This window comes from Artemia sp. Qi Xiang Cuo, chromosome 6 (assembly GCF_049724085.1).
Source record: "Artemia sp. Qi Xiang Cuo chromosome 6, ASM4972408v1, whole genome shotgun sequence".
NCBI lineage: Eukaryota > Metazoa > Arthropoda > Branchiopoda > Anostraca > Artemiidae > Artemia > Artemia sp. Qi Xiang Cuo.
This window is the reverse complement of record NC_142799.1, coordinates 64,349,535-64,373,644: the sequence shown is the minus strand read 5'-3', so window position 1 is coordinate 64,373,644 and position 24,110 is coordinate 64,349,535. Positions and strand designations below refer to the sequence as shown.

The window sequence follows — 24,110 nt, the reverse complement described above, 5'->3', positions numbered from 1 at the left end:
AAAATCAGACGCTTATAGTTCCATATGTACAATAATCCAGTAAATAAAATTCTATTTGTACACTTCATGGCTACTAACTGCAAGCACTCTCTTAGTGGTATTTTGGTTTCTTAATACCTACTGACGGAGACAGTTGTGTCTCAGATTAATTTGGCATGCAGTTGTAGTATATAGTAGCCTCCATAATTAAATTTTAAAGCTGAAATTTAGGAAACTAATTTGCATTTAGTTACGACATTTTATAGTTCAGAACAAGAATTTGAGAGGACCGTTCCAAGAGTAGTTGGATATGAAATTGATGAATTTAAAATTAGATACTGTAGATATAATGATATTGGGAAAATAATTCATGAAGTAAAATGCGCAGTTTTAGGAAGGAAGGTTAGAAAACTGCTTGAAATATTAGCACAAAAGATTTAAGTGTGGTCGAAGTTTTTCAGTCAGGAATTTTACGAGGAAAAGAAGAAGTCAAGGGAAGTAGACAAGACACCAAAGCATAAATTAGGGAGATTTAAAATACAGACTATGAATAAAATTGCTAAGTATTTAAAAGATGCAGCCAGACCACATAATAGTCATGTTATAATCCTCATTTTATAAAACCTACGGGAAGTGGTGAACAGTGGTGGTAATTCAAGAAAGTGCAGGGGCAGGATGGCTCAAATGTATTTCTTAAATCTAGGGGACCAATATTTGTTTTTTCAACAAAAATTGTTTTTCCACAAAAGAATTATTTTTCAGTAAAAGCAGAAGAAAAATGCGTATTCTAAATCGGGGGGGAGGGAGGACAAAAAGTCTAGGGGAGGCAAAAATACCCCCCCCCCCCCCCGTCCATAAAAATTGACACCACGGGTAGTGAGGCAGACTAAGGTGAACTAGTCCCATTTATATCAAACAGTTCTGGTAACGGACTGTTACAAATAGGGCGCCCCGGGTTAAGAATAATACACCAAATAAATTGTTTTTTTATGCTGATTCCACATACATAAATTGAAAGTCTAATTAGGTCCAAGAGAGGCTCGTTGTGAATTTGCAGTAGAATTTTGTCGTGGTTTTAGGAAGGAAGAGGCATTGACCAAGTTTTTACGCTTTTTGTTAAAGAAACAACAGACATAACAAACAGCAAACATAACAAAACCTGAAGCAAAGCTTGTATTAATAATGAGCGCTGGAAACATCGTAGCTCTAATTTTTTTAGACTGTAAATAGGCATTTGCATACTTATAGAAAAGATTTTGTAAAGGTCCTATCTTTTCTTCGTATACTAGATAAGGACAATTAAGTGATAAGGGCTATGCACAAGAATAGTATTATGGTGGTTAATGCTAGGAGTGAGGCTAGCAATTTATTCGTTGTGAGATCAGGAATTAAATACGTTTGGGTCTTTCGTCCATTCACCTTGTCTTAAAGGCAAATTCACAATGGGATTTTACTTATGCCGAGATTTAGGAGGCGTAATGCCATAATAGCTAAGATATAAGATAGTTTGAACCTGTTCTGCAGTTGAAGGGTAAAAGATTACCAAAGATTGTCCTTGTTGGCCAACCATCTAGGACCAAACGAAAATCAGGTCTTCCCTGAATTGGGTAGGAGGATGTAAAGAAAGATTTAAGGGAAATTTGAACATCTTGGGAGGGTGTAAAGAGGGAGGCTTTGAATAGATTGGGCTGGAGGAGGAGCGTGTGTTGCTGTTTAGGCCTCATGCGGCTTGGTGCTGCAGTGAGTTATTAGTAGGTTAGTAGTAGTAGTGATTTCGCTAGGGCTAATTTGAACAATCAGATGTCTCAAGAAAGTTTCTGATTGGCTGAAAACTGCTATAACTAAATCATACAATGCTATTAGAAGTTCACCCATAGCATCCGCCTTTTTGTTTCCGTACATCCTTGTCTCTCGCTGGAACCAGGTATCCTCTATCTTAAAATTTAGTTACTGCTAACGAACCAAACAAGTTATATTGGATAAAGTTACATAGTTCGATTGAGAGACTAATATCAGCTTAAAATGGAATCATGGTCAAGTCCGTTGACTTTGAATTGAAAAACCAAGTATTTTGCAGTAGGCATCAAGATATGACTAATTGTAGAAAAAAGCCAAGACAGATAGTCCGAGTAAATAAGAGGCAAAAATGTTTAAATAGCAATGTTTAAGTGGCGACTGCTCCTTAGGATCAGAAATCGTAATATCAACTTGCTAATCCAAGCCATATGGAAACCCATAAATGAAAAAAATGTTCCAAATTATTATGATTGGCTTAAATTAGTAATAGCTAATTTGAACCGATGAATAGTAATATCAGTGTAAGAAGTAATATTCAAGTTCCATATTGTCTAGAAATAGAATAGAAAATTTTACAGAATGTGTTTGTCCGAGGGATTTGAGAGAAGATGTTTTTTTCTTCCTTAACACCTTCAATCGTTAGTTTGACCTCAAGTCATCAAGCCGTTAGTAATAATTAAGTAGTAATTATAAACGATAATCAGAAGATAAGATCAATCATTATTAAAATTATACTCAATCTGGAAGATTACTTTCAAACAGAGATATTTTTGCTCCAGCTCATATTCCAATCTCAAACTTGGATTGCGTTTTGTAAACATTCATGAATGTATCATTAACTAGATATTCTCTAATGGTCACATACTTTTCGTTCTTATTTCTTAAGAAGGATTTGCATTCTTTTCAAGGCAAAAATCGAAGAACTCTATAGAAACTTATCACAAAAGACAGTAGAAATTTACATATTGCGTCATCGCCAAATGTATGGTACAACTCCCCCATCAGTGGCCCTTTTTCAGTGGCTTGTGAAAGATGTTGAGATTTTTGCGATGGCAGATCCTTCAATACATGGAAAAGAGAGAGCCATTTCAGCAATTCGTAAAATTGACTCCGATTCGTGAGTATGACCTTTTATCTTCATTCTGGATTCTTTTTTGCTAGTTTTTCTTTGTTTATTAGAACGAAATCAAAGGTTGCGAACTCTCAAGTTTTCTGTCCTGGTCTGATCGGTAGGGTTAGATAAGAATGAAGAATTTTATGAGAATTTTTAATGCGTGAAAAAAAGCTCCAAACTTAAGTTTAAAATTATTTAAAGCATAAAATGTGGTCCAAACGGGAATAAAACTCCTTAAAGAATATGGACTACAGAAATTGTCACTTCTCCCATAAACTGAAAAGGCTTAAAAGATATTACTGGATGGGTTTAAGACTCGTTTTAAGGGTTTTCTTTGTTTATTAGAACAAAATCGAAGGTTGCGAACTCTGAGGTTTTCTGTCCTGGTCTGATCGGTAAATTAGGGTTAGATAATAATGAAGAATTTTATGAGAATTTTTAATATGTGAAAAAAAGCTCCAAATTTGTTTAAAATTATTTAAAGCATAAAATGTGGTCCAAACGGGAATAAAACTCATTAAAGAAAATGTACTACAGAAATTTTCACTTCTCTTATAAACTGAAAAGGCTTAAAAGATAATACTGGATGGGTTTCAGACTCTTTTTAAACGTTTCTTTCAATATAGATAATGTTCAATGCTCTATTTCTGGATATAGTTACTATAGAGCTTTAAGCTCATCCAGTCTCGTTTGATACACAGCCTTATGGCTTGTCTTCACAAATTTCTTTCTTTTGGTGTTCATGTTTTACAGTTTCAAAATAGTTGCCCAGAGACTGCTTGGTTTTCCATGATTCCATCCACTGTTTGATTTTATTAGAGAATCCATGGCGCTGGGCTCCTTAAAACTTTGGTTATGATATGCTATTATTCGGCTTTTTACCCTAAATTTGTGTTGTCACTTAATTCGTGTCTGTTGAATTTTGTTTTAAAGGGATCAATGGACGGTTTTCATGGATTAATCTTACAAAGCCGTTCTTCAAGTACTACAACCACTTCTCTTGTCGGTTATCCAACTGTGCCATTTTTCTGAGTTTTAGACGTATGAGCTTATGGAGCAGTAGTGCAAGTGGAGATAACTTGTCGGAGGGAGGCTACCGTTCTTCAAGTACTACAACCACTTCTCATGTCGGTTATCTAACTTTTCCATTTTTCTGAGTTTTAGAAGGATGAGCTTATGGAGCAGTAGTGCAAGTGGAGATACGTTGTCGGAGGGAGGCTGCCGTTCTTCAACTACTACAACCCCTACTCTTGTCGGTTATCCGGCTTTACCATTTTTCTGAGTGTTATACGTATGAGCTTATTGAGCAGTAGTGCAAGTGGAGATAACTTGTCGGAGGGAGGCTACCGTTCTTCTAGTACTACACCACTTCTCTCGTAGGTTATCCAACTTTCCCATTTTTCTGAGTGTTATACATATAAGCGTATGAAGCTATAGTTCTAGTTGCGGTAACTTCCCGGAGGGAGCCTACCGTTTTTCAAGTACTATAAACACATCGCTTGTCGGTTATCTAACTCTACCTTTTTTCTGAGTATTAAACGTAAGGGCTTATATGGAGCTGTAGCGCAAGTGGAGATAACTTATTGGAGGGAGGCTACCGTTCTTCAAGTACTACAACCACGTCGCTTGTCGGTTACCTAACTCTACCATTTTTCTAAGTGTTAGACATATGAGCTTATGGAGTTTTAGTGCAAGTGGAGATAACTTGTTGAAGGGAGCCTACCGTTCTTTAAGTACTATAACCACTTCGCTTGTCGGTTAACAAACTGCCCCTTTTTTCTGAGTGTTAGACGCATGAGCTTATGGAGCTGTAGCGCAAGTGGAGAAAAACTAATCGGAGGGAGGCTCCCGTTCTTCTAGTAATATAACCACATCGCTTGTCGTTTACCCAACTCTGCAATTTTTCTGAGTATTAAACATATGAGCTTATAGAGTTTTAATGCAAGTGGAGATAACTTATTGGAGGTAGCCTACCGTTTTTCTAGTACTACAACAACTTCTCTTGTCGGTTATCCAACTGTGCCATTTTTCTGAGTTTTAGAAGTATGAGCTTATGGAGCTGTAGTGCAAGTGGAGATAAGTTGTCGGAGGGAGGCTGCCGTTCTTCAAGTACTACAACACCTTCTCTTGTCGGTTATCCAACTGTACAATTTTTCTGAGTGTTAGACGTATGAGCTTATTGAGCAGTAGTGCAAGTGGAGATAACTTGTCGGAGGGAGGCTACCGTTCTTCTAGTACTACAACCACTTATCTCGTAGGTTATCAAACTGTACCATTTTTCTGATTGTTAGACATATGAGCTTATGGAGCTATAGTGCAAGTGGAGATAACGTATCGGAGGGAGGCTACCGTTCTTCAAGTACTACCACCACTTCTCTTGTCGGTTATCCAACTGTACCATTTTTCTGAGTGTTAACCGTATGGGCTTATGGAGCTGTAATGGTAGTGTAGATAAAGTATCGGAGGTCGCCTACTGTTCGCTAAGTACTATAACCACTTCGCGTTTCGGTTACCCAACTCTACCATTTTTCTAAGTATTAATCGTATGTGCTTATGGAGATTTAACGCACGTGGCGATAAATTATTGGAGGTAGCCTACCGTTCTTTAAGTACAATAACAACTTCGCTTGTCGGTTATCCAACTGTACCATTTTTCTGAGTTTTAGACGTATGGACTTATGGAGCTGTAGTGCAAGTGGACATAACTTATCGGAGGGCGGCTACCGTTCTTCAAGTACTACAACCACTTTTCTGGTCCGTTATCCAACTGTACCATTTTTCTGAGTGTTAGTCGTATGAGCTTATGGAGCTGTAGTGGAAGTGGCGATAACTTATTGGAGGGAGGCTACTGTGCTTCAAGTACTACAACCACTTCTCTTGTCGGTTATCCAACTTTACCATTTTTCTGAGTGTTAGAAGTATGAGCTTATGGAGCAGTAATGCAAGTGGAGATAACTTGTCGGAGGGAGGCTACCGTTCTTCAATTACTACAACCAGTTCTCTGGTCGGTTACATAATTCTACCATTTTTCTGAGTGTTAGAATTATGAGCTTATTGAGCTGTAATGCAAGTGGAGATAACTTGTCGGAGGGAGGTTACCGTTCTTCAAGTAGTACAACCACGTCTCTTGTCGGTTATCCAACTCTGCCATTTTTCTGAGTGTTAGAAGTATGAGCTTATCGAGCAGTAGTGCAAGTGGAGATAACGTATCGGAGTTAGCCTACCTTTCTTCTATTAGTACAACCAGTTCTAAGGTCGGTTATATGATTGTGCCATTTTTCTGTGTGTTAGACGTATGAGTTGATCGAGCTGTATTGCAAGTGGAGATAACTTGTCAGAGGTATGCTACCGTTCTTCTAGTACTACAACCACTTCTCTTGTATGTTACCAAACTGCACCATTTTTCTGAGTGTTAGACTTATGAGCTTATGGAGCTGTATTGCAAGTGGAGGTAACTTATTGGAGGTAGCTTACCGTTCTTTAAGTACTATAAACTCATCGCTTGTCGGTTATCCAACTGTACCTATTTTCTGAGTGTTAAACGTATGAGGTTATGGAGCTTTAGCGCAAGTGGAGATATCTTGTTGGAGGTCGGCTACTGTTCTCGAAGTACTACAACCACGTCTCTTGTCGGTTATCCAACTGTACCATTTTTCTGAGTGTTAGACGTATGAGCTTATGGAGCTGTAGTGCAAGTGGAGATAACTTATCGGAGGGAGGCTACCGTTTTCCAACTAGTACCACTACGTCTCTGGTTGGTTATACTATTCTGCTATTTTTCTGAGTGTTAGGAATATTAGCTTATGGAGATGTAGTGCAAGGGGAGATAAGTTGTCTGAGGTAGGCTGCCGTTCTTTTAGTAGTACAACCACATCTTAAGTTGGTTACCCAATTGTACCATTTTTCTGAGTGATAGACGTATGAGCTTATATGGAGCAGTAACGCTAGAGGCGAGAACCTATCGGAGGTATCCGACTGGATATCTATTACTACACACCCTTCGCGTGTTTTTTTTCTAACTCCACAAATTTTATGATAGTTAAGACGAATGGGTTATATGGAGAATTAGCGCTAGCGGAGATAACTTCTTGGAGGGAGGCTACCGTTCTTCAAGTACTATAACCACTTCGCTTGTCAGTTTTCCAACTGTACCATTTTTCTGAGTGTTAGACGTATGAGCTTATGGAGCTGTAGCGCTAGTGGCGATAATTTGCTGGAGGGAGGCTACTTTATTTTACCTACTGCAACCATGTTGTTGAACAGGTTCCCATCTATCCCTATTTCCTAATTGTTAAAAGTAAGGTGTTATGGAGCTTTATCGGAAGCTGAAATATCCTATTGGACGTCGTCTACTAAACGCCTAGTACTGCAACCATGTCGCTTGTCGGTTATCGAACTTTACCATTTTTCTGATGTTTAGACCTATGAGCTTATGGAGCAGTAATGCAAGTGGAGATAACTTGTCGGAGGGAGGTTCCCGTTCTTCAAGTACTACAACCACTTCTCTTGTCGGTTATCTAACTGTACCATTTTTCTGAGTGTTAGACGTATGAGCTTATGGAGCTGTAGTGCAAGTGGAGATAATTTATCGGAGGGAGGCTAACATTCTTTATTTAATACCCACACTTCTCTTGTCTGTTATCTAACTTTACTATTTTTGTGTGTTTTAGACGTTTGATCTTATGGAGCTGTAGTGCATGTGGAGATAACTTATTGGAGGGAGGTTACCATTCTTCAAGAACTACAACCAGTTTTCTTGTCGGTTATCTTCCTGTACCATTTTTCTGTGTGTTAAACGCATGAGCTTGTGGAGCAGTAATGCAAGTGGAGATAACTTCTCTGAGGGATGCTCCCGTTCTTCAAGTACTACACCACTTCTCTTGTCGGTTACCCAACTGTACTATTTTTCTGTGTGTTAGACGTATGAGCTTATGGAGTTGTAGTGAAAGTGGAGATATCTTATTGAAGGGAGGCTACCGGTCGTCAAGTACTACAACCACATCTCTTGTCGGTTATCTAACTTTACCATTTTTCTGAGTGTTAGACGTTTGAGCTTATGGAGCTGTATTGCAAGTGAAGATAACTTGTCGGAGGGAGGCTACCGTTCTTCAAGTACTACAACCATTTCTCTGGTCGGTTACCTATCTGTACCAGTTTTCTGAATGTTAGACCTATGCGGTTATGGAGTAGTAGTGCAAGTGGAGATAACTTATCGGAGGCAGGCTACTGTTCTTTAAGTACTACAACCATTTCGCTTGTTGGTTTTCTAGCTACCATTTTTCTAATTGTTAGTTGTATGAGGTTATTGAGTTGTAGTGATAGTGTAGATATCTTTTCGAAGGGAGCCTACCATTCGTTAAGTACTACAACCACATCTCTTGTAGGTTATGTAAATGTACAATTTTTCTTAGGGTTAGAACTATGAGCTTATTGAGTTGTAATGCAAGTGGAGATAACTTGTCGAAGGGAGGCTACCGTTCGTCAAGTACTACAACCACTTCTCTTGTCAGTTATCTACCTTTACAATTTTTCTGAGGGTTAGAACTATGAGCTTGTGGAGTTGTAATACAAGTTGAGATAACTTGTCGGAGGGAGGCTCACGATCTTAATTTACAACAAACACTTCTCTGGTCGGTTATCCAACTGTACCATTATTATGAGTGTTAGACGTATGAGCTTGTTGAGTTGTAATGCAAGTGGAGATAACTTGTCGGAGGGAGGCTCCAGTTCTTCAATTACTACAACCACTTCTCTGGTTGGTTATCCAACTGTACCATTTTTCTGTGTGTTAAACGTATGAGCTTATGGAGGTGTATTGCAAGTGGAGATAATTTGTCGGAGGGATGCTACCGTTCTTCTAGTACTACAACCACTTCTCTTGTAGGTTATCCAACTGTACCATTTTTCTGAGTGTTAGACGTATGAGCTTATGGAGCTGTATTGCAAGTGGAGATAACTTATCTGAGGGAGGTTACCGTTCGTCAAGTACTACAACCACTTCTCTTGTCAGTTATCAAACTTTGCCAGTTTTCTCAGGTTTAGACCTATGAGCTTGTCGAGTAGTAATACAAGTGGAGATAACTTATCGGAGGGAGGCTAACGTTCTTCATTTACTACAACCACTTCTTTTGTCTGTTATCAAACTTTGCCATTATTCTGAGTTTTAGACCCAAGAGCTTATTGAGCTGTAATGCAAGTTGAGATAACGTGTCGGAGTTAGTTTACCGGTATCCAAGTAGTACAAATAGGTTTAAGGTCGGGTATACGATTGTGCCATTTTTCTCTTTTTTAATCGCATGATCTTTGGGATCTGTATCGAACGGTGAGAGACCTTGTCGGAGGTATTATACCGTTATTAAAGTAGTACAACCACATCTCTTGTATGTTCCAAAAATGTACCAATCTTCTGAGTGTTAGACATATAATCTTATGGAGCTATAGTTCAAGTGGAGATAACGTATCGGAGGGAGGTTACCGTTCTTCAAGTACTACAACCACTTCTCTTGTCGGTTATCCAACTGTACCATTTTTCTGAGTGTTAGACATATGAGGTTATGGCGCTGTATTGCAAGTGGAGATAACTGATCGGAGGGCGGCTACCGATCTTCTAGTGCTATAATCTCTTCTCTTGTAGGTTATGTATCTTTACGACTTTTCTGATTGTTAGACCTTTGAGATTATGTAGTTGTATTGCAAGTGGAGATAACTTGTCGAGGGAGGCTCCCGTTCTTCAAGTACTACAACCACTTCTCTGGTCGGTTATCAATCTGTACCATTTTTCTGATTATTATACTTATAGTCTTATGGCCCAATAGCTCAAGCGGCGGTAACGGGCTTGAGGTCTGCTGCTGTGTTCCAATTGCTACACACACTTTGTGTAACATGTTCACATTAGCACCTTTGGTCACAGAGTACATAATAAGGTCGAATGGCCCTGTAGCTGCAGCATCGAGACCTTGTTTGACATCGGTTCCCTTGTGTCTAGTACTGTAAACATTACTCTTGTAAGTTTTACAGTTTCAATATAAGTCTGACTGTTAAACGTGTAGGCTTATCGAGTAATAATGATAGTAGCGGGAACGTATCGGAGGGCGGTTAACGTTATTTAAGTGATACAACCACTATTCTTATCGGTTTTACTGTTTACTGTTTATTTGATTACTGTACTAACTCTGCCACTTTTCTGATTTTTAGACGTATGAGCTTATGGAGCTGTAGTGCAAGTGGAGATAACTTGTTGGAGGGAGGATAGAGACTTCAATTAAAAAAACAAGAACAAGTTGATCGGTGCCGTATTCAGATTATATTTTGGAGCCTATGGAGTGGTTGTAGAAGGGTTTTCTACAAGCTCATCGTTTTCACATACATAATTTGAAACGCCAAATGAAATATCTACGTACTATCAGTATTTACAAATTCAGTAATACAAATAAGTATTTTTCAAAGTTGGTCAGTAGTGTATTTTACTTGCAAGCTAAAATGTTTTTAGATTAATATCGTCATTAGAATTTTTACGCAAATTTCAAAAAATGAGAAAACAAATAAGAGTTCGAAATAGGGACAGGTCCTTTTATTAGACATTGAAACAAAAATATACACAAAGACTTTAGATGCAAAGGCTAAATCTCCCTATTCGGAACTCTTATTTGTTTCCTCATAGAAAAGGCAGTGTGGTCTCGGGAAAAAAAGAGAACGGGGTTTTAAAAGGCCAACGAATATACTGTACGAGACAAACATATATTTCGAAAGGACAACTACCTGTTTTCTTTAGTGCTATAAGAGAAAGTTAGAAGATCAAATTTTTTACTTAAAGACTGTTAAGCCGAAAATACTAATTTGAAAATTGAGCCATTCTCCTAAAATCTGCGATCCACAAAAAAAAATGATGCTATTAGATCAGTTAATGATGCTAAATGATGCTATTATCAGTAAATGATGCTAGTATCAGTAAATGATGCTATTAGACACAATTAGATCAGTGACTGAATTGATAAAATTTCTTTCATTCACTGGGTAAGTCAACCCAATTAGCTAGATTGGGAAAATTCTACCTAAGATTTTGTCTAATTTTAACTAGTGCTTACTTTGCATTAGACTTTTTCAATCTGAGGGGTTAGAGGTAGGTATCCCTTTGTGATTGGAAAGTTGGCCTTGTAAAACCTCATTCTAAAAAAAACGTTATATACGGTTTATCATAAACCATGGTCAATGTGGTTTATGAAATTATCTTCAATATTATACATTCAACAGAAATTGACTATTGAACAGAACAGGCTTGTCCGCTAATATCTGTCTGGCATTATCCATGAAAGTGTTGCTTAGAAAATGAGTTTAGTGAAAGCAGTGACAGGGTAGCATCGATTGCTGCCAAACAAAGGCAATGTTGGTATCAAGTGAACAGAAACGTTCTTATTTTTCTTTTGTTCGAATTCAGACTACAAATTGTAATTTAACAAGACTTTTCACAAGGTTGCTGCTCTACAGGCCCGCCATTTTCTCTGGGAGGAGGGGGCGTTTGCCTGCCTCCTGGTTCTAGGGAATTTCGCTTTTTTTAAACTTTTTATTCTTCGTTATAATTTAATTTCAAGCCTCGGTTTTCCTAAAATATTTAGGGTCGAAAAGCAAAAGTAATACAAATATACATTTTTATGAAAAGTTTGAAGGTCTTTGCAGCATTGAGGAAGAAAAGTCCTAATAACAAAAACAAAAACTTCTTTAAGTTACATTTGCATCTCAAATTTCTTTAATGTCATTCTGTTTTTTAAAGCTCTGTCAGAATTTCACTATATACTCTTTTCCCTTCAATCGCAAAAATAATAACTACACAAACAGTCAACGTCCGGTGACTGATCCAAACAATCACCAGAAACCAGCTAATTGCTGGATTTTTCTTCTAGTGGTGCAATTGCTTCAGTTTTTTCTAACTCGAAGTTAAGAGCACCACAGGGTGTTTATTGGAGTTAAGAAAGAGTTTGGGCAGAAGGCTCTCGAGTCAGAGAGCCTCATACACAGTAGATGGGGCTACCGGTGTAAGTCAGTTTGCAATATAAATGAAAAAAATCACTCATAATCTTCGTGTAATGTCTCGCTGTCAGACACTTTTGGAATTGCAGCTGAGGCCAACGGTTTAAGGAATTAACTTTTAAGGGACTCTTAAAATTTAACTGCGAAACGAAAGACAAAAATATGGTGAAGCTGATATAATTATATTGATGCTCTGTTAGACCTGCTACTCTGTGTTGTTTCATTGAATGAGTACCTCTTAATATTATTAATTGGATTTTTGCAAAATCCAAGGCTCAGGACTGAAATCCTAAGGAATGGCAAACTATGAGTCCAAATTTACTTAGTATTTTATTGTGAATTCGCTCTTTAAATAAAGGGTGCCATAACATAGCAGTCCCAAAAGGGATTGTAACCCCCATACCTCACTCTTAACCACATCTACTATATGTATGATTTTGTTCAGATATCATCCGAGAACCAATCAGTATTTTTATAATATTTAGATCTTTAACTTTAGAAATTATTAGAGTTAATATTATAGCCTAACATGGCGTATTTTGCTATGGGGCAGGAGTGGGAAAATTAGCGCCAATGTTGCCCCTCCCCCAGGATTTTGACAAAGTTACCCTGCTGGAGCCTAAAGATGCTCAAAGAAGACGAAAAATTCAAAATAAAGAGGTAAATATATTGATTCAATGCATTAGATCCTGCAGTTATTTAGATGGCACTCATTTCAGGCCCTGGCCAGATGACGGCATTGAATTCAATACCCTCTGGTGCCGGGAAGTCCAATTCGGCTGCTCTTCATGGCGCTACCAGCTCCGTGACTTCCCTCAGCCTCTTGTAGACATCAAGAAACTTGTGATAATTGGCCGATGGGTGCAGAGATGGAAGCGGCGCCAAGAGCAAAGAGGACTTATAAAGTACACATAGAGGAGCCTTGGGAATCAGATATGGTCAAGAGGAGCTTATGTGGATTGAAGTACTATCATGATTTCAATTGCTTGTTTGAGTATTTTTGCCTCGCATATGGACCTTGTTGGGAGCCAGTTATAGCGCAATGTAACCTAGGTAAGCTTTCCTACTAGTACTTTTGAAAACAAATAAAATAAAACATTACCTTTCAATTGTTGAAACTTCATAAACGGTAACAGTGCAAGAAAGGAGTTTCAATGATCGTTGTAAAATGTAAATCAGCTTAGAATTTTTAGAAAAACTAAGTTGCTTTCTTCCTCTTCCCCCCCCCTCTTTCTCATCTCCCCAATCCAATAAAAAATATCGTCTCGGGACCCAAGTCTGGCTGGCCGACAGAGACGCAGCAAATATTTAATAGCAATTAGTTCGATATTGTTTTCTAGAAAACTGGTTAAAATGATAGAAAATAAGTTTTATTTCATTTATTTTCTTTAATACGTTATAAAATTAAGCTGACCCTCACCGTCATTCTCCGTCTTAAAAAGCGTACTTCTTTTTTATTATAGATAACTATCCCTCACCCTTGGGAAAAAAAGATTCTGACTAACTCCCCCCTCCCCTAATGCAATAAAAAATCTCATCGCTTTTCTGGCCTAAGCTTGATAAGCCGACAAAAAGTAAAGTATAAGTTTGACTAACAATTAGCTTGACATGTGTTTTGTAGAAGAATAAGTTCTGATGGTTAGAAATATTTTTTTTATGAAAACCAGCTTTTATTTGTTGGAAAAATACGCTGACCTTTATCGTAATTCCTAGTCATAAAAATGAATGACTTCCTTTTTATCATCAATGAATAGTTTTGACACTTAGGAAAACTTTCTGCTAACTCCCTTTCTCCTTTCCCTCCGATAAAAATATCATCCCATTTCTGGATAGAGTTTGAATAGCCGACAGAAGGATACCGTAGGTTTCGATAGCAATTAGCTCACTATCCTTTTAAATGAAATAAGTTTGGTAATAGAAAAGGCTTTTCCTTGCATTTTTTCGTCAGAAACTAGGTGTTACCTTTATTGTTCGTCTTAAAAAGACGAATTTCTCTTATATTATATAGAAAACTAGTTTTGACCTTAGGGAAGAATAATCTTTTTTACATTTGTCGAATTTACATTGGCTGGAGAAATATTGTAGTAGCTGTAATTTGATACACGAAAATGTTTAGTATGTTCAATCATGTATGTTATTCTAAATTAAAATAGATTTTCCTTTTAAAAGAAAATAATTTACAGACAGATGAATAGAAGTACCTAAACTAATGGAAGAAATACGTAAGTGAATAAGAACAAGAGACAAATGTAGAAGTGTCAGTTCTCGTGAGTCTCGAAATGAAAATTGTCTGGGAAAGGGGGTTGGGGTACATGATAACTACTTACATACCGGTCACTTCGATAGCCAATTACTGTTAGTCATCTGGAAATGTTTTTTCGGTTACCTTCAACAATTATTTTTCCGCTTTACCTTCATTATCAATTACCTGCGTCTTTTTCTCTACGTAGTTCTGTACATTTTTCACACGTTTTTAATGCTATATCCTCTTTTTTTTTATTCCGATTGATTTAATTTATTGGATTGTGGTCCTCTACGTGTATTTATTTTTCTTTTTATTTTGCTTTTCCTTTTTGAGTTTCTGAAGAAATGATCTCTTTCAACTTGCTTGTATATTATTACAAAAAGTTATGTTTTTGCGAAACTAATGATAAATTTATGTTTTTAATTTGGTTAGATTAAATTTCTTTTGTTAAGTCAATTACTTAATTAGCAAAATGAATTAATTTGGGTAAACTGCGTTCTTATGCTCAAAAGCCCAGTGAATCATGATTCTAAAATATAGGCATGTTTTCATGATACCAATTGCTACTAATAATTCACAGAAATTTCAAGATTTTACCACTCTCGAGTATATTCGTATATTTTGCTTGCAATTTTGCCAGTTTTCGACACTAGGTTGACAATAAATTATAGAATCTGCTTTAAACCTACGTAAGTGTAAAAAAAAAAGGTCCAATTTTACTCGAAGGGGGTAGGGAAAGGGGTTTCCTGTCATGATTTTAAAAACGGGCAAAAATTAAATAAAATCAAAAGTTTTTTCAACTGTAGGTAAGGAGCAAAGTTGAAACTTGAATCAAAAAGAAGTTTTGCCGTCTGTGAGGGGGGCTATCCCTCCCTCGGCCCTCGCTCTTTACGCTATAGTTCAATTTTCTGTCACAATTCTTTAAGAAAGACTGCTCAAACACAAGTACCGTTGACTTTGATTGAGAAGTATTTGTGAAGACTTTTAGACCTTAGCTTTGTGAAGACTTTTAGACCTTCCTCATAGACGCAATAACTTCAGTTCGTTTTATTTTTTAACGTAATGCGTTACTTTCATTAAATTTTATTTATTAAAGTCAGTTACTTTCATTATTTATTAAAATCAAAAACTGAAAACATTTTGAATGTATTTCGTTTTCTGTAGAGTGCTAATTATCATCTAGTCGGGGGGAGGCATGGGGTCCGTCTGCCCGGATGAAGCTGGTGTTTATTTCTTTCCACCTCCAATCGGTTATCTACGTCATTGTTTTCTCGTTTTGGGTTTCATTTATTTATCGACGGTGATTTACGGTGGTTATACTCTCAGAAGATTATTCGACTTTATTTCTACTTTATTAAAATTTCTTTATATTTTTACGGTTTTTCTATAAGAATCCATAGTTTGGCTTCCTATTTGTATGTTCGAGAAACTTTTTCGCCAATATTTAATCCTGACATAAATAGTATTGTTAAATTTAATTTATACTCCTCAAGTTGACTTTATAAGATAAAACATTACATCCCTCTCAAAAAATTATTTTTATGCTTTTTGACAGTTTGGACACACTTACACTCATTAACTTTATTTAAATTGTAAGAGCAGGAGTAGTAATAATAGTAGCCCCGTAATTTTCAACTTAGTACCTCCAGTCATTCTTGATATATTGCTAAGGTGTCGTATTGGCAACCATACACACAGTGCCTTTTGATTTAGTTTTAAAGTAACATTTAGTTTTAAAGCATAATACGTCGATTTCATAATTGTGGGGGTTTGACAAACATCTCTAGAAACATAGCTACTGGACTGTTCTACTATACTAAACAAAATGGATGTATCAAAATTTTGACTGGATGTTTTTAGAAAATTAATGGGCCTGAGAGGAGGGCTGCTTGACCTCCAATCTTTTTTTTATCATTAATTAAATAAAATTTTTCCACAAAATAATTTTTCAAAGAAAAGTTAAGAACTCCAGTAAACAAAAAATGAGCAAAAATAAAATCAAATAATCTACCAAGCGTGAAACTACCACGAATCAGCATCGATAAATAAATGAAACCCAAAACGAATAGAAATTACAATAAATAACCGAGTCAAACTCAAAACGAGCAGAAATTAACATAAGTTCGGCTCAAAACCCCTATGCCTTCCCAAGGCCAGAACATAATTTGCACCTTACTGTAAAAAATATAAATGTTTTTACTTTTATAACTTTAATCAATCAAATAATATTAACATTTTGATTACTAAATATCAGTATATATATTAAATTGACAATGCACATTCATTTGTATTTTTTTCATTGTATTTTTCTCATTCGATTGGAAATTGGAGTAGCTAGTGTCCTTTTTAAATTCAAAAGTTATTGGTGGGCAACTAGCCCCCCCCCCCCCCGCCCATCATTCCCCCAAACACATTCGAAAAAATTTTTGAGATAGCCATTTTGTTCAGCGTAGTTGATATCCAGATAGAAAATATATTTCTCAGGAGCTCACTCCCCCACAACCCTCAGGGCAACTCTCAAGTCCACCTTTTCCCCAAACACATCCAATCAAAATTTTGAGATAGCTATTTTGTTCAACGTAATTTGAAGTTCTGGAAATTAGGTCTTTGAGGATGACAACCCCCTCACAGCCCTCAGGATAAGGGTTGTAAGTTATGCCCTGGGGGCATATAAAGTTCTTATAGAACGCGTTGTTGTAGAAACTTCAAAAAGGGTTCATTCGATTAGAAATTGAAATGGCTTGTGCCCTTTTTAATAGTCGAAAGTAATTGGAAGGCAACTAACACCCCTTCCACGCCCACCATTTTTATTGAAATCTTTGTCCTAGAAACTTGAAAAAGGGCTCATTCGATTGAATTAGGGCCCTTTTTAATAGTCGAAAGCGATTTTAGGCTAACTAACCCTCCTCTCAAGCCCACATTTTCCCCAAACACATCCAATAAAAATTTCTAGATAGCCATTTTGTTCAGTGTCCTTGATTTCCATACAGAAATTATTTATTTGAGGAGGGCACTCCCCCACAGCCCTCAGGGCAAGGGTTGTATGTTATGCCCTGAGGACATATAAGGTTTTTATAGAAAGCGTTGTCGTAGAAACTTCAAAAAGGCTCATTCGACTGGAAATACAAAGGGCTGGTGCTCTTTGTAATTGTCAAAAGCGATTGAAGGGAAACTAACCCCCTCTCAGGCCCACCTTTTCCCCAAACACATCCAATCAAAATTTTAATATAGCCATTATGTTCAACGTAGTTGAAAGTTCTGGAAATTAGGTCTTTGAGGATGACAATCCTCCCACAGCCCTCAAAGCAAGGGTTATAAGTTATGCCCTTGGGGCATATAAGATTTCTAAAGAACGCGTTGTCACTCCCCCACAACCCTCAGGGCAAGGGTTTGAAGTTGGCGTTGTCGTAGAAACTTCCAAAAAGGCTCATTAGATTGGAAATTGAAATGGCTATTGCCCTTTTTAATAGTCGAAAGTAATTGGAAGGCAACTAACAACCCTTCCACGCCCACCATTGCCCCAAAAACACCCAATCGAAATTCTGAGATAGCCATTTTTTCCACGCAGTTTAAAGTTCTGGAAACTATACCTTTGATTAGGACACTCCCCCCACAGTCTTCAGGGCAAGGGTTATAAGTTATGTCCTGGAGGCATATAAGTTTTTACTGAAATGTTTGTCGTAGAAACTTGAAGAAGGGCTCATTCGATTGGAAATTCAAAGGGCTAGTGCCCTTTTTAATAATCTCGAAAGCGATTTGAGGGCAACTAACCCCCCTCTCAGACCCACCTTTTCCCCAAACACATCCAATCAAAATTTTTAGATAGTCATTTTTTTCAACATAGTTGAAAGTTCTGGAAATTAGGTCTTTGAGGATGACAATCCCCCCACGGCCCTCAAAGCAAGGGTTGTAGGTTATACCCTTGGGGCATATAAGGTTTCTGTTGGACGTGTTGTCGTAGAAACTTCAAAAAGGGCTCATTCGATTGAAAATTGAAATGGCTATTTCCCTTTTTATTTGTCGAAAGTAATTGGAAGGCAACTAACACCCCTTCCACGCCCACCATTTCCCCAAAAATATCCAATCGAAATTTTGAGATAATCATTTTATTGCACGTGGCTTAAAGTTCATGGAACTATACCTTTGATTAGAATACTCCCCCCACAGTCTTCAGGTCAAGGGTTATAAGTTATGCCCTGGGGGCATATAAGTTTTCATTGAAATCTTTGTCGTAAAAACTTGAACAAGGGCTCATTCGATTGGAAATTCAAAGGACTACTGCCCTTTTTAAAAGTCTCGAAAGTGATTCGAGGGCAACTAGCCCCCCTCTCTCGCCCACCTTTTCCCCAAACACATCCAATCAAAATTTTTATATAGCCATTTTATTCAACGTAGTTGAAATTTTTTGAAATTAGGTCTTTAAAGATGACAACGCCTCCACACCCAAAGCCCTCAGGGCAAGGGTCGTAAGTTATGCCCCAGGGGCATATAAGGTTTTTATAGAAAGCGATGTTGTAGAAACTTCAAAAAGGGCTCTTTAAGTTGGAAATTGAAAGGTCTTGTGCCCTTTTAATAGCCGAAAGTGATTGAAGGGCAACTAACCCCCATCTCACGCCCACTATTTCCCCAAACACATCCAATCAAAATTTTGAGATATCCATTTTGTTCAACATCGTCGAAATTTCTGGAAACTAGGTCTTTTAGGATGATAACCCCATCAGAGCCCTTAGTGTAAGGGTTGTAAGTTATGCCCTGTGGGCATATAAGGTTTATATATAAAGTTGTTTTAGAAATTTCAAAAAGGGTTCATTTGATTGGAAATTGAAATTACCCTTTTTACTAGTCGAAGTGAGTGGAGAGTACTTAACCCCCTCTCACGTCCACAATTTCCCCAAACACATTCAAACAAAGTTTAGAGATAGTCATTTTGTTCAACGTAGTTGAAAGTTCTGGAAACTATGTATTTAAGGATGGCAAACCCCCTAGAGCCCCCAGAGCACAGGTTGTAAGTTATGTCCTGGGGGCATATAAGGTTTTTATAGATAGAGTTGTCTTAAAAACTTCAAAAGGGGCTCATTCAATTGGAAATTGAGAGGGCCAGTGCCCTATTTAATAGTTGAAAGTGATTGGAGGGTAACTACCCCCCCCCCTCTCACGCCCAACAATCCCCCAAACACATCCAATCAAAATTTTCAGATAGTCATTTTGTTCAACGTAGCAGAAAGTTGTGGAAATTAGGTTTTGAGGATGACACCCCCCCCCACATCCCTCAGAGCAAGGGGGGTAAGTTATGCCCTGGGGGCATATAAGGTTTTTATTGAAGGTTGTGGCGCAGAAACTTAAAATGATCTTATTTGATTGGAAATTGGAAAAGGCTAGAGCCTTTTTTAATACTTGAAAGTGATTGGAGAGCGACTAATACCCCTCTCATGCCCACCATTTTCCCAGACACATCCAATCAAAATTTTGAGATAGCCATTTTGTTTAACGTAGTTGAAAGTTCTGGAAATTAGGTCTTAGAGGATGACAACCACCCTCACAGCCCTTAGGATAAGGGTTTCAATTTATGCACTGGGGGCATATAAGGTATATATAATCGAAAGGCCTTGTGCCCTTTTTAGTAGTCAAAAATATTTGGATGGCTTGACATTTTTATAATAAAGATCGCTGTGGGTATAATGTATTATTTTTTTGTTGCTGTTGTTGTTTAGACCAGGGCTCTTCGTATCCAAGGAGTTGTCGTAGGAGCTTCGAAAAGAGCTCATTCGATTGAAAATAGAAAGGGCTGATGGTCTTTTTAATAGTCGAAAGTGGTTGGAGGGAAACTAATCTCCCTCCCACGCCCACCCTCCCTTTTTCCTTTATGTTTAAAAACTAAATGTTAAGGTAAAATAAAAATGCACTGTGTTAATTCTAATTACAAATAAGGCATCTCAGCAGTATCCCAAAAACGACTGAGGGTATTATGTTCAAACTTTAGGGGCTACTTCTGCTCTTAAAATTTAACCAAATCAAAATAGTGTAAGTGCATGCAAGCTATCAAAGAAAGTATATAGTTTTTTTTTGCGAATGTTATCCAGTTTTCCATTTCAGGTCAACTAGAGGAGGTATGAAATTAAATTAAACAATACTATTTGTGTCCAGAATTTTAAAAGGGTGTATGTTGTTAAAAATTGCTGAAAATTTTTCTCCAGCATACAATAGCAGGCCATACTATAAATTCTTAAAAAACGAAAAGATTTAAAGTATCATTCTCTTTTTCCCTGAAGAGACTACGTCAATATAAAACGAACAGAAATTAACTTAAAAAACTTTTTCACAAAATAAGTTTTTCAAAAAAAGTAAAGAACTCCATTAAACAAAAATGAGCAAAAATAAAATCAAGTATCTACTAAGCATGAAACTACCACAAATCAGCATCGATAAATAAATAAAACTCAAACCAAGCAGAGATTAAAATTAATAACCGAGTCAAACCCCAAACGAGCAGAAACTAGCACAAGTTTGGCTCAAACCACATATGCCCTTTCAGAGCCAGAACATTATTTCTAGTTTACTAACAAAACTATAAATGAATATGCATTGTCAGTTTAATATACATATACTGATATTTAGTAATCAAAATGTTAATATTATTTGATTTATTAAAATTATAAAAGTAAAAACATTTATATCTTTTTCAGTAAAGTGCAAATTATGTTTTGGCCTTGGGAAGGCATAGGGGTTTTGAGCCCAACTTATGTTAATTTCTGCTCCTTTTGGGTTTGACTCGGTTATTTATTGTAATCTCTGTTCGTTTTGGGTTTCATTTATTTATTGATGCCGCTTTGTGGTAGTTTCATGCTTGGTAGATTATTTGATTTTATTTTTGCTCATTTTTGTTTAATGGAGTTCTTTACTTTTCTTTGAAAAACTTATTTTGTGAAAAAGTTTTTTAAATTAATTCTAAAAAAATTGCACTGGAACTTTTTGCTGTAGTTCAACATCCGCCTAAATTTTCCTTGAAACTTTCACCTTAATACTCTTAACTTTTGTAGTGAAAATATTTGTAGTAGCTTTAATATCAGTATGCGCATGGCACTTTTTGATCTTTCAACATTCCGTAACGATCGCTGAAGGTTTAAACTTAACACCATCAATCGTTTTTGAAGCAATTATGATACGTCCTCTTAACAACCTGTATGGGCATAGCATGTTTCGATTTACTTCCATACAGTTTCAATATTTCAAAATTTTTGCCTTAATACCTTTAGTTTCAGTAGTAGTAGTAGTACTAGCAGAACTAATAGTAGTAGCCTTAGCTTTAGTGGCAGTAGTAGTAGTAGATGTAGTAATAACAGTTATATTAGTAGTAGTTTGAGCAGAAGCAGTAGCATTAGGATGCAAATATTTTCTTTTGGTTAGTTCAACATCTCCCACAACAAGCTGTCTAAGTTTCAACTTCACACATTCAGACTGTTCCTAATACATTGCTGTTACGCGCTTTTGACAACCTTCATACAGACGGAATGTTGTGATTAAGTTCCAAAAGAATTTTTTGATAGTTTCACCTTCATACCCTTAGGCATAGTCATAATAGGAGGGACAGTAGTAGTATTGTATTTGTATTACTGATAGTAGTATTAATAGTAATAGCGGCAGTACTAGTAGCAACAGTAGTATTAACGTATTGTCTTTAGAAGTAGTTGTAATAGAAGTAGTAGTTGAAGTAGTTTTAGTAGTAGTAAATGTGACAGTGATAAAAGTATTAATAGTAGTGTGCACATATTGCCTTGTGGTCAGATGATATTCCCTTTCAGCATTTTTCTTACAATTCCAAATTAATACCCAAATCAATTCTTTAGATATGCTCTTTTGGCAATGTACATCCACGTAGCGTTTTTTTACTTAGCTCAAATTGTCCCTCAATATTATAAATGGAGCAGTGTGGTAGTATTAGTAATAGTGGTAGTAGAAGTAGTAGTTGTAAGAGTAGTGGTAGTAGTAGTAGTTGTTGTAAGAGTAGTGGTAGCATGCAAATATCCCCTTTTTGATCATTTCCTGAAACTTTCAAATTGATATACCCAGTCATTCATGAGTCACGCCCTCTTGACAATCCGTATACACATAATATGTTTTGATTTATTCACTACTCCCCTCAACATTCTCTGAAAGGCTCACCTGAATGCCCATCGTCTTTTTGGAAAGTAAATTTCAAACATAAATACCTTTTTTAATAACATATACTATATGTAAGCAATGAACGAATTGCCGAACTTACAGCCCTTGCCTGAGGACTGTGGGGAGGTTGACTTCCCTAAAGACATAATTATTGGGCCTTTCAACAATACTGAACAAAAAAGCTCTCTTAAAATTTTGATCGGATGTGTTTTGGGGAATGATAGCCTTGTGGGGGAGGTGCTGGTTGCCCTCAGTTCACTTTTGACTCTTAAAAAGGGAACTAGATATTCCGACTTCCAATCAAATAAGCCCCATCCGATTTGAAGGTTATACGACCGTCCGTTCCAAAAAAGACCTATATTACTCGGGCATAACTTACAACCCTTGCCCCTTGGCTCTGGAGGGTTGTCTTCACACTGACGGCATTGTTATATATTCTGTGGACTATTGTGAACAAAATGGCTATCAGACAATTTTGATCGGATGCGTTTGGGGAAAAGAGGGTTTCAGGGAGAGGAGGGGGTTAGGCTCCTTCCGTTGCTTTTGACTCTTAAACGTGACCTATAATTTTGAATCTGCTATCTAATAAGCCTCCTCTAAAGTTCACACAACCACCCCTTCCATAAAAACCTTATATGCCCCCAGGGCATAACCTACAACCCTCGCCCCATACTCTGGGGCGGTGTGCCGACGCTCAAGACCTTGTTATGTGATCTTTGGACTGTTTTTGAACAAATAGCTATCAAAAAATTTCTATCGGATGCATTTGGGGAAAACAGGCTGTGCTGGGGGTTCGTGGCCCTCCGACCTATTTGACTACTAAAAAGGGGACTAGAACTTCTGATTTTCAATCCAATGAGCCCTCTCTGAAGTTTATACGACAACCCTTTCCCTTATATGCCCCCAGGGCATAATTTACAACTCTTGCCCTGACGGCTTGAGGGAGTGGGAGGGGGTCAACTTCTAAGATATACTTGCTGGACCTTTTAACTCCGCTGAACAAAATGGTTGTCTAAAAATTTTGATTGGTTGTGTTTGGGAAAATGATAGGCTTAGGGGGGGATGAGGGGCTGGGTGCCCTCCAATCACTTTGACTGTTAAAAAGGGGACTAGACCTTTCAATTTGCAATCGAATGAGTCCTTTTCAAAGTTTCTACGACAACTCCTTCTATACGAAGTACCCTGGTCTAAAAAAAATGATTGGCTTGGGGGGGGGGCTGGTTGTCCTCGAATCACTCTTGACTATTGAAATTATCACTAGACGTTGCAATTTCCAATCGTATGAACCCCTTTCGAAGTCTCTACGACAACTTTCATACGAAGTGCCCTCGTTAAAAAAAAAAATTATAAATAAATAATAGATTGTGCCTGCGTTGTTCTTTACTTTGGCAGCGCTATTGTGCTACCTATTAAAATTAAAATTTTTGACTCATAAATTCGTTTCAGGAGAGGCAGAGGCGGTTTTAAGGAGGGACAGAGGAGGCACTTGTCTCGGGCGCAGAAATTTTAGGGGTGCAAAATTTCAAATAAATAATCGATCTGTTATGATAACTTTTTAGTTTTTGAAATTTTATTTTATTAATCAGCCAATCAATTTATTCAAAAGAAACACAGAAAAAATTACAGAACTTTAGACCTCCACAAAGGCTCTTTGACCTGTGAGAGTGGGAGGCTAAGCATAACATTAAAAATTAGCACCAAAAACTACCATGCTAATCAAAATAAATGAATTAAAAAAAATGAAAAGGAAAGATAGAGGGGGAAAAGAAGGAAGGAGAGAACTAACTGTCT

General features: G+C 37.2%; 1 protein-coding gene across 1 annotated transcript in view; it reads left to right on the top strand.

The window, feature by feature from the left end:
* LOC148951510 (protein hobbit-like) overlaps nucleotides 1-24,110 on the top strand; it is a 114,459-nt gene that overhangs the window by 3,716 nt on the left and 86,633 nt on the right. Inside the window, 3 exon segments of the mRNA XM_089091135.1 lie at nucleotides 2,685-2,893; nucleotides 12,634-12,770; nucleotides 12,773-12,967. Of these exon segments, the coding sequence (XP_088947261.1) occupies nucleotides 2,685-2,893; nucleotides 12,634-12,770; nucleotides 12,773-12,967 (541 nt within the window).